A 13,171-nucleotide genomic window follows, 5' to 3' on the forward strand; every position below is an offset into this window, starting at 1 on the left:
TACAGAAGTTGCCACACATTTTTAAACAGATATTCTTCAATGTTGGCTTGTTGAAAAGGCATGCAATATTTTTGGCGTGCAATTAAAGAGCTGTCACATACTCATACTTTTGCAAAATATTTTTTCTTCCTTTTCACTGTTTCCTTTTAGTTAATGTTGATGTTTCCATTCATTCAATTACTACATGATTGCAATAAATACTGAAAGCACTTTGTCATCTTTCCATCTGACAGCAATGCTACAATTATTGAAATGATGATAAAAGCAAGTAGTGTATATCTGAAAGCTTCACCCAAGTTTCTGAATTAACGCAAGATTTTAAAAACAATCCACCTGTTAGGCTTTGTAAAGATTGTTCAAGCTCCCAGCAACCCATCACTGCTTCCATTGCATGAACACGTACATGCTACTGCAACTGCTCCTTGAATGAGCAAAGGAGCAATACATAGTGCGTCTGTAATAAAAAAGGAACATATTAGAATCTGGGAACAAGAAGGCCTGGCAAAAACCCCAAATAGTAGAGATGAGAAATTGTGGTGCAGCTGTGTTCAGAACTTCGGACTGATAATCACGATTAAGATCAAGAAGTTCCTCTGTGCATACAAATTAGCCATAAAGATTAGTAGCAGCAAGAAGAAGATGGAAAGTTGCAACTCGACAAAAAAGAAGAAGGCAAGAAAGAAAAAAGAATAACACATGGTAGATAAGTACCTTCCAGATCTACAACCGAGGAATAGACCGAACCCCAGACAAAGCACTAATGGCATCCCACCTTGCACTATAACTGCCACATTTCACTCTTCAGTCTGCCCCTGAACCAGATCCACGCTCAACAGATCCACGCTCAACATGAGCGGTCACTGCATCCACAAAGCAAAACAACAACACCGATCAATCAAACGACCTCCCAAAGGAAAACCCCAAATCGAAGCTCGTGGTACTGCGAGGAGAGCGAGTCGAGCAGGTAGAGGAGCGGCACAGCGACGCTCCTGATGTACCATAAAGGTAAATAATAAAATTAACAATTTGGTTGGTCGTTGACATGATTTTCAGTTGGATCATAGGGTCTGCTTTGTATTCACAGTGACAACATCCTAATCTAAATAAGGAAGTATCCACCATAAGAACTTCTATTTCACATTGTGTAATTGGAAATGCATGGGCTTAGAGAAACATAGCATTCTCCAGGATGATTGATTGTACATGTATGGTAACAAAGCTTATGAATGACTGGATGAACACAATTTTCTAAACATGAGGCAAACATGTTTGTGAATGATTGCAAGAGTGAAGAGAGCTGCAGTGACGAGCTTATTCCTCGACAGAACACCGGCAATTGCTCCAAGAGTAAGTCCAAGGCTAATGCAATTACACTGCAATACAACACCTAGTTGTCAGCCTACAAACAAAATGCAACACAAAGCACTCTGCTGGTCCACGCACTTGCCCCACCTAAATCACACACATTATTAGTGCAGTAAAACTCACCTGAAAATGGCCATGATCGATCAATACCAAGCAAGGACTGCTCAGGACCATGGCTAGCAGCCACATCCACCCCTCCCGTCTCTCCTCTCCACTAATACCGACTCCAAGTTTGATGTACGCCCACACAAACCACAAAGCAACTGGGAAGAACACCAACAAATCTGATGACAGCACCGTCCACCGCATCAGCAACTTCTTAGCGGACCACCCTTGTCACTACATGTGCATGAACCGCCAAGGAATTCTGGCAGCTCACTGAGAAAAAACAAGCAATATTAAATGTTGGTATGCTGAAGCTAGGAAACAGCTAAAGGGAACAAGTTCAGGTGAACACAACTATGAGTACCTCGAATCTATTACTTCAAGAAGCATGCTCTGGTAGTTCAAACCAAGCACCTACACGGAAGAAACAAAAACTAATGATTGTGCTACCAAACAAGTGTCCACTAAAGGATGGTATACAATTTATGGGCCTTACATGAATCTTGGATGAAGTTTTTGGGTCAAGGAAGCCCTTCACGCTGTTCCAGATCCACTTAAATCCACTGCCAGCATTCACAACAAACATTTGGTGGAGTGTCTGCATTCATCACATATTACTTAACTGGGTCAACAGGGAAAATGCCAAGATAACATATTACCCATTGAAAAGAATAATTACCTCGGGATAATAGTCGCTACAATCTTCTGCATCCGGTGCACAAGTTCTCTTGTAGTCTTGGAGAAATTCTTAAACCCCTGAAGAAATCAATAACAATCAAACCGAATAAACTACAAACAGATATGTATTCTGTAAGCACAGCACAAACTGAACCGTTCACATATCGCACCCTAGACGTCCAAGATGGTAGTGGTGGAGTCAATGTGCCTCTTGGCAGCCAATGTGCAGGCAGGGAACCTCTCCCTGAAGGCTCTCTCAAACTCCTGGACATGGTACTTGATGTAGCGATCCACAGAGGTGATCTGCATGAGTTTGTTGGGATCCACCATCCCTAGCTTCTCAATGTACACGGGCCGGCTTTCGCGGTCCACACCATGGTAGCCCTGAGGGTAGTAGCGCAGCACATCATCCAACTCCTCGAAAACAAAATCCTGAACGCATGGAGCAACAGAAGATTATTAGTATTGCTTGCGGTCCAGAATTGGCTCGCAGTGACCACCAACATTTACAATGCCTAGCTTGTGAGCACCCGCTTGGGTTGTAACTCATGTCACTATCATTACATCAACCATTGCTACTACTAACAACCTGAACAATTGAGAAGCAATTCCCTTTCCTAATCAGCGACATTACAACAATTCATGAGTCCCAGCAATAGCTCACCCACCACCACTGGCTCCACAGTGACCGGTCATGCCTGCTTGGCCACAGGCAGATCTTAGGCTAACCACACTGCAAGTCTACAACCAGTGTAAGAACTAACTACTAAGAACCCCATATCCAAAGCACCCCTCAACCGCAACAAATGCGCAAGCAGGAACAGGAAGGGGAAAAAGTGCAGGTAAATAACTTAAATTTACGGAAATGTAGTAGCCTTATCAGCCTTACAACACGCCGTAAGTATGCGATGGTTGTTATACAGTGAGCACAAAGGGCACCTACAAACTATGGAAACACCATTAATAATACAGTGAACATGTCTCCATCACATCTTCTGGCTTTCAGGGTGATATTAAGGCTCTGCACAAGAACCTAGCTGTCAGAGAATTAGTAAAAATTACAACTAAAACTCAACTTGTAAATTGTTTTATATGTTCATTCTATCACCCTTTTTGTTGATACCAAGCGGTTATATCAAGCGCCATAAACTGCACCAGTACTGATTCAATAATATCTTTCATTTGTCTGTATATAGCTATACCAACACCAGCATAACAAAAGGATGAGTTGCCCTGCCATGGCACAGCTCCTCTCTAATACCCTGTACTACAAGTGCTTCTTCCCATATTACGCCTTCAATGTGCTCGGTGGGCTTGACAGCGAGGGTAAAGTTTGTTGCTTTACTTTCTCACATTTATTATTTGAACACTCAAATAAGCATGTTGTGCACCTGCACAGGGAAAGGGTGTGTTTTCGCCTATGATGCAGTAGGTTCCTATGAGAGAACTATTTATAGTGCTCAGGGAACGAGATCTACTTTGATTATGCCAGTCCTGAACAATCAACTAAAATCACCAAGTCATATATTGCTCCCTGCAAGGGTAAGCCCTGCACATTTATATCTTCTATGTGTTTCTCGCGGTGGTTCTGTTCAATGAGCACCTATTTAATCAAATTTGCATTCACAAATACAAGTGAATGGTGACTACAAATAACGCTAACAGCAGATAGCCTAAGAAATATTTTCAATGTGCACAAGATGCTGTCACACCATTGTCGGAGTCAGAGGCCATCGATCTAATTAAGGTTGTGTTTGCATCTGCAACTGAGAGAGACATCTACACTGTAAGCTGCATTTGCTCATTGCCAAAATATCGTGCCTGTTTCTCTTTTATATATAACTACTCTGTTGATCCACAAACATGCAAAATCTTTTTTTCAATATTGTAGTCAAAGTACATGCTATTTGTTCTTCCTGGGGCAGTGAGAGGATACGAGAACAATTGATCATGCAAATCCAAGAAAGTCATAAAACATGGACTGGACTGGATAAAATGGTACCTTTGCAACATAGTGAAGGAGTGGGAAATCCAATAGAAAGCTTTTCTTTGATTTTTTCCTCTGATCTCGCAAAAAAATAATAGTACTCGAACAGAGGAAATGACAAGCAGATCATTATTTCCTGAAGATGTATAGCAGGAGTGCAACTTTGTAAGTCTTCTTGATCATAATCCTTCATAAAAGTTCACGACTACAAAAAGGTGAAGTTCTTACCTGATGACCCGAGAACCTCAAATATGTGATCATCAACATTTTCATCGATCAAAGTTTGAAGTAGGGTGCAAGTATTTACATCAGATGATAGGAAATGAAAATCAAATCTAATGTCCCTGTCTGAACTTCTAGGTTAGTAGATACAACCTATGAAAATAAGAGGTTGAACCAGAACAATTAATACTGACCAGGGGCAAATGCTAAGGAGGTTATCAAAGCTCAATACAGTAATTCCTCATTCCTTTTACAAAAAATATCTAAAGGCATCTAAAATCTGTTAACTGTGTTGAGGTCCTACCTCCATTACTGTAGCTGTAGCGAAAAGAACCCCTAGGAGCCAAAAACAGTTGGGTGTCTAGAAGCCCTTAGCTCCTATGCAATGTGCTACCTGTTTTTTTAATTTACTGCCTAGTGAAAAAATTAGAGAGAGAGAGAGAGAGTGAAATAGTGATATAAGCAATTTTACACAACAATAGAATGAAGTAGCTGAAAAAGTAAGGCAATCCTATTTACATGCCCTACCAGAAGAGAAAGAAGGCATCACAGAAACGAAATTAAGCTAGCAAAATATTAATTCAAAATTAAAGTTTGTATCCCATGCAATATATATAGAAAGGCAATAATATCCCAATTCATCTGTGTTGAATCCAAAATATGTGGCACAATAGCAGGATGGCATAGCTGATTTCTGAGTAAGACATGTGTCAACTGCAAACCACTTTTTCTCGTCGACATGGATCAAATTCTTGCACCTCCTTCTCGACGGTGAGCTCCTTGTGTGGCACGTTGGCGAAACAGGCGACGTCGTGGCTGGCAGGCCACGGGAATGGGGTCTGGTAGCCAACCAGCGCGGGCACCAGGCACTGCAGCCGCTCCCGCTCCCGCTCCGACGCCGGGCAGTGCCGCTCACGGTACACCAGGTGGTCCTGTGGGAACCGCATCGACCGCTCGACGTCCTCGCACGGCGTGTACTCAAATTACTTAGCAGGGCACGTCGAGTGCCTCCGTGGCGCGGCCAAGGAGGAGGTGGGGCTTGGGAGGTGGAGGTGGATTTCAGGATGGGGTAGAGGATGCAGTGGGCCAGTGGGTTAGGGTTCAGCAGCCGACCGATGAAGAGCGGGGGCATTTCGCGGCGGGGGTTTCGCGGCGAGCGTATGGACGGCGCGCGGGCGTTTCGCGGCGGGCGGGCGGGTCACGGCGGGCTGTGCTGGCGGTTCCTGCGGGCGTAGGGAGGCGGATTCGGCGCGGGCGTTGCGGGCTGCTCGAGGCGGAGGCGGGGGCGTGCGGCGCGGCGCAGCGGCGATGAAAACGGAGGTCGGGCAGTTGCGTGGTTATCGGGGGCGGGGGCGGTCTACACACCGCTCTTAATGTAGTACAGATTTCGTCCATAAAAGTAGGGTCTCTACAACAGCCATACAGCTAGGATCGTTGGAACCACTTTATGACATGTACCGATACTAATTATGCTACACGATATAGATATTTATGCAGTGTGGTATACTTCTGCATGCACATAAATTTAGGATGACAAGAATGTGCGTTGAAAGGAAATGGATTTAACATGCATGGAAACAAAAAATATGATTTAAATTCTTAATTTTCTCCATAAATATATGATCTCTCCAACAACCATTCATCAAGTCTCGTTAAAATCAGTTTATGATATATATTGAGACTAATTATAGTACACGGTGAATGTATTTATGCATTGCAATCATTATGTATAAAATCTGTTTTTTGTTGCATGCGCACAAATTTAGGATGACAAGAATGTGAGTTGAAATAAAATGGATTGCATGCATGGAAACAAAAATATGATTTTCAATGCTTTATTTCGGCCATAAATATAGGATATTTCTAACAGTTAGGCTCGTTAGAACCAGTTTATGATATATACTAACACTAATTATGGTACATGTCCAATGTATTTATGCATTGCGGTATACTACGTAAAAATCAATAAACGTTTATATAAAATGTGAATAGAAATATCATAAACATACAAAAGATAGGAGGAGAGCCATGAACTGACAATGTATCATAAAAATCTATTGACGTCGTTCGATCCTGGGGGAGCGTCGCCACCGGTCGCCCGGCTCGGCGCGCCACCGACGCTGGCCCTTGGGATCGCCGCCGCTCGCACGCCCGAGGAAACCATCGTCGCCGCTCGCTTGCCCGTAGGAACCGCCACCCCGCTAAAACCAAATCCATGGCGACATGGAGGTGTTTTTATAGCCGCCTGAATATGGTGCGGCTGAACCGAATGACACCATTGAGTCAGGGCTTCATCTAGTTATTGGAAGCTTAGGACTCAAAAAATACAAACTATATATATACACATATATAATTATATATATATATATATATATATATATATATATATATATATATATATATATATATATATATATATCATTGCGTATACGCGAGTTTATGGACATAGGTATAATATTTTTATAGTCACGAGAAAAAACCCATCAAGTTGATAATCTAACCTATATCCGTACATGTGGATAAATTCACACATAAATCGGTATATTATAGGGTTTTTATCTACAAACGGCTAAAATGTGCGTGTCATCCAAGACTAGAGCAACGGCGACGCCTTCGGGTGCCCGAGGCCGCGCGGACCGCGTCAAAGCTGTGCGGTTGCGCACGTCAGCCCGGCGCGGGCCCACGGGGCCAGTGCCGCCGCACGCGGAAAAAGGGTCTGCCACGTCGGCCACGTGCTTCCGAAAGAAGGGGCGAAAAAAACAAGGAGGCGAGGGACATTTGTGCCTTGGCTTCGCTGCTGTGCTGTGCAGTGCAGTGCTCTCGCTGCGGCCCTCTCCTCTCCCTCACCCTGTCTCTCTCACTCTTCCCATCCAATCTTTATTTCCACAATCCATTATTCCTTCCCCCTTCGCTTCGCTTATTCCCCCACTCACTTCCCTTCCACACCGCCGCCTCCGGAGAAGGGTCCACGGCGGCGTCCTTCCTCGGGAGGCGCTCGGCTCGGATTCGCTCCTGCTCGGCGGCGGCGTCGCCGGCTGGTGGGCTCGCGCGCGCACCTGGTGCTGGGCTCCGCGGGCGCTCCTCGTGCGTGACACGCGCCCGATGCGTCAGGATCGCGCGGCCGGCGCCCGGGGCCTGCCGTGATTCTGCGGGGAGGCTGGATCTCGGTGCTTCCGCGTGCGGGAACCAGTGAGTTTTCTTTTTGTCTTCTCTTCCCCGGCGGCTAGCGGCGGGCCGCTTGGTGCACGTCAGCGCGGGAGGCCGGAGGTTAGCCGATCTGGTGCTCTCGCCGCCCGGAGAGGTGGTGCTGGGCCCACTGCCGGGTTCTGCTTAGTAGGAGGCGGAGGAGGTAAGTCCCTCGTCTCATGGGGCTCGCGCCGCCGGAGCTGGGCCAGTTCGACGGGTGGGAGAGCTCCGGGGAGGAGGAGCGGGAGCGGGAGCGTTGGGGCTGGTGCCGCCGCAGCCGCCGCGGCAGCAGCAGGCGCCGCGCGGCCCCCAAGGGCACCGACGACGACACCGCGGTCGACACCGGCTGCTGCATCCGCCTCTGGCCCGTCGGGACATGCCCTCCGCCGCCGCAGAGGTCCAAGGTCGACACCTCCACCAGCAGCGCCAGCACGCACGGGGGTAGACGTCTCTTTCTCTCCTGTCACCTGGATACTCACTCGCATTGTGCTTTCTTTGCTGTCTTGCTCGCGTGGTAGATGGGATTTGCTCCTCTAAGTGACCATAATTGCGACGCCGTACTGTTAGCCTTGATCTCGTTCTGGGTAATGATGTTACGCACGTCGCACTTTATCTCCTGATGTTGAGCTTGCAGCTGATTGATCGTAAATGCTGAGGACGTGTTCTGTTTTTGGTAGTTAGTATGCTGCTGTTTGTGGGAGATATGTGAGGCTGCATCTGGGAGGCTTGGAACAACAACTCTTTTGGTTATATCCTTGTATTGAGCATTGAATTTGTGGATGGACTGGTATTGATTGCCTTCTGCATATACAAAACATAAGGATCACCAATCTGTTGCCAAATCCTGTACAACAAGCATCTTTCTTGCTGAGCAGCAGCACACATGATAGTTTGGGTTCTGGAGGAGCATGTGTGAGTGGACCAGCGTCATTAGTTGTTTCCTGAGTATCTATTTTTAGAATAGCATAAGCATGTGCTGATTTTGCCTCAATACTGTTCACACTAGATGTACAGCAAACTTGGGGTTACTGTACGAAAGAATGCTATTGCCTTCTCCATTGCAAATAGTTGTTAGTGCGTTAGATTCATACACGTGACTTTGATTTTGATGCTGTAATCTCAGCATCAGGTGTGGTGTTTGAAGTTGTGGTTTTGTCGGATGAATAAAGTAAAATTCAGAAGGACTGCGGGTATTAGCTTGTTTATCAAGACATGCGGCTGCAGTTTGGTTGCTATTTACTGTTTGTTATGCTCAGTATGGTGGTGTGTCTCATATAGACATAGAAGCCCAGTTTGCCAATTCATGTACTGTATTATGCTATGCCAGGGAACCTACTAACTTAGGTGTTCAGTCCCAGCCATGTGTTACATAAGTGTTATGCTAATGAGTAAAAATTGACATATTGGTTAATTAATATTTCCAAAAGTAAAATAAGAAAAAATGCTGTAAAAGATCACTTCAAAGACAAATTCATCTTTAGAAGGTTTTTCACCATCTGCGCGATAGATCGTCTAACAACTGTATGCACCAAGAAGGATTTGTATTTCTATGGAGTATAGTTAGCAATTAAATCATTCTAGAATGAATCGAAACACCCCCTTCATAATCGGAACTAAATGACTAATAAACTTAAAAGTACGGAGGATATGTGATGAATGATGGCAGTTAGCATTTTGATACTTTTAATAGGAGCATAAAGTGCTCGTTTTTGTATTTGCAAAAGGGATTTAAATGAAAATAATGAATCGATGCACCTCTTGTAAGTTGGTACATTAGCATGATGATCTACTGCATTTATTGGATGCTACGGAAGTCATTGTTAACATGGACTACCCGGTTGTGCGATGTTCATGTGATATCCTTTTTTTTATATTTTGCTTTGCTTTTAAGCAAGACACTATGTGAACTTCATATATACTTCAGTGATCTTTGTCAGGTGCTTTCAAGGAAGCAGGCTGAAATATGCATAAAGTCGTACTCAAACTGTGCAGATGGAGCTTTTGCTTTTCTTTGTTGAGATCATATTGTCAGAAGACTCTCTTTTGTCAGTATGACATACTAAAATATTGTAATTTCATGTAACAGCAGAGAAGTCAACAGAAAATGGTAGTAGGAATCAACCGGTGGCATTGGTAGTCTCAGGTTCTACAACTACTAGTAATGCTGAAAGCAGTTCATCTGCATCTAAAGTCGGAGAAGAGATAAAAGTTGCCTCCCAGCTGCGCAAGTTTGCATTCAATGATCTAAAATGTGCTACCCGGAACTTCAGGCCTGAAAGTCTCCTTGGAGAAGGGGGTTTTGGATGTGTTTTTAAAGGGTGGATTGAAGAAAATGGAACTGCACCTGTGAAACCTGGTACAGGTCTCACAGTTGCTGTCAAGACGCTGAACCATGACGGGCTTCAAGGGCATAAAGAATGGGTGGTATGTGCTATGTTTTACCTATTTTCAAGTTCACATATCATCTTGTTTACATGTTTTTGGTTTCAATTCATGATGAGACTGATACTCTGTTTTGATTGATCTTTTCCAGGCTGAAGTTGATTTTCTTGGAAATCTTCACCATCCCAATTTGGTCAGATTGATTGGATATTGTGTTGAAGATGACCAAAGGTTGCTGGTCTATGAATTCATGCCTCGTGGCAGTTTGGATAACCATCTTTTTAGAAGTATGTATCTAGCTTATTCCTTAGCGATTGGAGCATTAACTTCTCTTTAGGATTCACCTTTTATTCCTTAAGCAAATAATCGTGTATCATATGAGGGTGCATTGTTGCTCTGCTATATTTATTTGTGTAGCTTAGACGGGCTTTGAATAGTATCATGGAAATGTTGAATCTTAAGCAAATCATTGTGCTTTCTGCTGTAGGGTCTCTTCCTCTCCCATGGGCAATCAGAATGAAGGTTGCACTCGGAGCAGCAAAGGGTCTGGCTTTCCTTCATGAAGAAGCAGAAAGACCAGTCATTTATCGCGATTTTAAAACATCTAATATACTGCTGGATGCGGTAAGTTAATGAATAGGATTATGCAGTGTGTGCTTCATGATCTATATACTGCTACATCATATGTTATATTGCTTGTACAGGAGTATAACGCAAAGCTCTCTGATTTTGGGCTTGCGAAAGACGGACCTGTAGGTGATAAAACTCATGTTTCTACTCGAGTAATGGGAACCTATGGATATGCAGCACCAGAATATGTCATGACTGGTAAGTATCTTGTCATATTTGCCATGACTGTGTCCATCGAACTCTGGTGGTGAGCAAGTCTGGCCACTGCCAGTGCTACCAGTGAGCAACGAACCATTCACTAGATTCAGCTTTATCTGCTTGTTGCGTATCCAAATCGATGTTTAAGTATGCTGGGATATAATCAGTTCTCCATTATTTGATGCTTCATTGAAGACATTTAAGGTTGGAAGCTATGCTTGTTGGGAGACGTTGTAATGCTTTACGTTACATGCCATACTTGTTTGGATAATATGATAAGTTTCCATTAGTGGTATGTTTGTACCGAGGTAATGATGTTTACCATATCTGTCTAAGGCGGGCAGAGGGGTTTGTTCAGAACCATACAATCCTAATATACACAGGAATACGCGGAACACGTAGTTACCACACTTGCAACTTTACATGTGTCTTTGTGCTACAAGACCTTTATGTAGTGGAAGCTTAAAACACACTGGCAGGGGCAAATTGAAAAGGTTTATCAGCTAAATTAACTGTGGAAATGGGCATGGGTAGTTCATGTAGAATGTAGGTATTCTCAGTGAGTTGACCCCAGCAATCACATATCCCAAGATAAAATCATTTATGTTTACATAGAATTTGTTTGGGGTGAAGTGCTTAGTGCTTACCTAGGTTTGGATTGGCTTCAAATCCATAATATTGAAAGAATAATTTGACTACCTTGCTCTCTTAAGATTCAAACACCCTTTTACTCTACTGTTTACACATCTGGTCTTTGCTTGACATGCACTTTTGTCTTTCTGTTCCACTTTTCAGGTCATCTGACATCAAAGAGTGATGTCTACAGCTTCGGGGTGGTGCTTCTTGAGATGATGTCAGGGCGCAGGTCGATGGACAAGAACCGCCCGAACGGGGAGCACAACCTGGTGGAATGGGCGCGCCCCCTCCTAGGCGAGAGGCAGCGGTTCTACAAGCTAATCGACCCTCGCCTGGAGGGCAACTTCTCGGTGAAGGGCGCGCAGAAGGCGGCGCAGCTAGCGCGCGTGTGCCTGAGCCGGGACCCCAAGGCGCGGCCCCTGATGAGCCAGGTGGTGGAGGTCCTGAAGCCGCTGCAGAACCTCAAGGACATGGCGAGCGCCTCCTACTTCTTCCAGACGATGCAGGCCGAGCGGATGGCGCACTCGAGCAGCATGAACGGGAGGAGCAGCATGAACGGCGGCTTCAAGACGCAGAGCCCGTTTGGGCGGCATGGGCAGCCGCCTCCCGTGAGGAGCCTCTCTGACGGGCCCCGCGCGTCTCCGTTCCGCTACTCGCCGAAGCCTAACGTGAAGTGAGCGGAGTGGTGGAGGCGCGGTTTTCTGCCGGCTGGAAGGCACGGCCCCTGGATGAAACCTGGTTTGTTGGGGGTGACTGGTTCGGGCCGTGCATTTGCATTGCATTGCATTGATGTGTGTGCTGTAGATTGACATGTGCACAAAGTAAAAGGATATAGGCGAAAAAGGGTGGTGTAGGTATCGGAGTTTGCTTGGCGGATGTTTGCTCTGAGGTTTTAACTGAATGAATGCGGATGCACCGTTGCTATATATTTTTTTTGCCCCAAACAAGTATGGTAGGCTTAGGTGATTTTCCTTGGCCTTGCAGTGTGCGGGCGCCTCATGAATCTTGATGGTCGCAGTTGCTCGTGTTCGGTGGTCTGATGAAGAGAAATGCTTCGATCCCTGCCTTTCGAAGCAAGCAAGCAAACGTTCTTGGCAACGTGGGTGGGGGTTGCTCAGCTGTGTGTGTCTGCTCCGGTCTTCGTCGCCAAGAAATCGACGGAAATGGCAATCGCCGTCTCCTGTGCCAGATCGTCGTCCTCCATTGCTATTGCTATTCGAGAACAGAAGAGCACTGACTTGTGAGTTCCTAGGCTAACGTGCACTCCTCGGAATCACAGAAAGGACTGGTGAGGTTACCACATTTATTTCATCCAAGAAAAAGAAAATAGGCTTATTTCTTTGTAGAACAAGGAAAGAGGTCTTTGAGATATATCACCACAAAAGAATAGCAGTGAAAAGAAAATTGTTACCTGCATTTGTTTTAACATTTTTTTTTTGCGAAAGAAAGGAAAGGAAAGAAGTCGTTTTAGACATGATAGATTTTATTGTGCATCTAAAAGCTGCTTTTGGTACTGCTCTACGAATTCTGGTCTATAAGTACTGTACTGGTTGTACAGTACAGAACATTGTTAGCAGCATACTGTACTGGGCCTACTGGCTGTATTTATTTTACACTAATTTGGAGTTTCTAGAATATGTCCCATGTGCCGATTGGGATAGCTTATAGATAGTTGACACGCATGATACGAAACGAAAGAATGAACTTTTAAATGACGTAGGTGCTTTTAGGCTTGAGAAATGAGACCAGAAATGTGATAGCATCAAACGAACCTAAGATTTG

The 13,171-nt window shown here is 44.7% G+C and overlaps 1 protein-coding gene across 2 annotated transcripts; it reads left to right on the forward strand.

Annotated features, from left to right (window-relative positions):
• Nucleotides 1-7,144: 7,144 nt before the first annotated feature.
• On the forward strand, nt 7,145-12,333 carry LOC100381489 (putative protein kinase superfamily protein). Of its 2 annotated transcripts, none has more exons than XM_008653395.4 (6): nt 7,145-7,984; nt 9,633-9,967; nt 10,077-10,212; nt 10,413-10,549; nt 10,630-10,753; nt 11,549-12,333. In XM_008653395.4, the coding sequence occupies exons 1-6, from the start codon at nt 7,723-7,725 to the stop codon at nt 12,064-12,066; spliced, it is 1,512 nt and encodes a 503-aa protein (XP_008651617.1). In that variant the 5' UTR covers nt 7,145-7,722; the 3' UTR covers nt 12,067-12,333. The 2 variants fall into 2 exon arrangements, with proteins under 2 accessions (XP_008651617.1, NP_001309274.1); NM_001322345.1 differs by having other exon boundaries at nt 7,164-7,984; nt 9,630-9,967; nt 11,549-12,330.
• Nucleotides 12,334-13,171: the final 838 nt, after the last annotated feature.

This window comes from Zea mays, chromosome 7, assembly GCF_902167145.1.
Source record: "Zea mays cultivar B73 chromosome 7, Zm-B73-REFERENCE-NAM-5.0, whole genome shotgun sequence".
Classification (NCBI taxonomy): Eukaryota; Viridiplantae; Streptophyta; class Magnoliopsida; order Poales; family Poaceae; genus Zea; species Zea mays.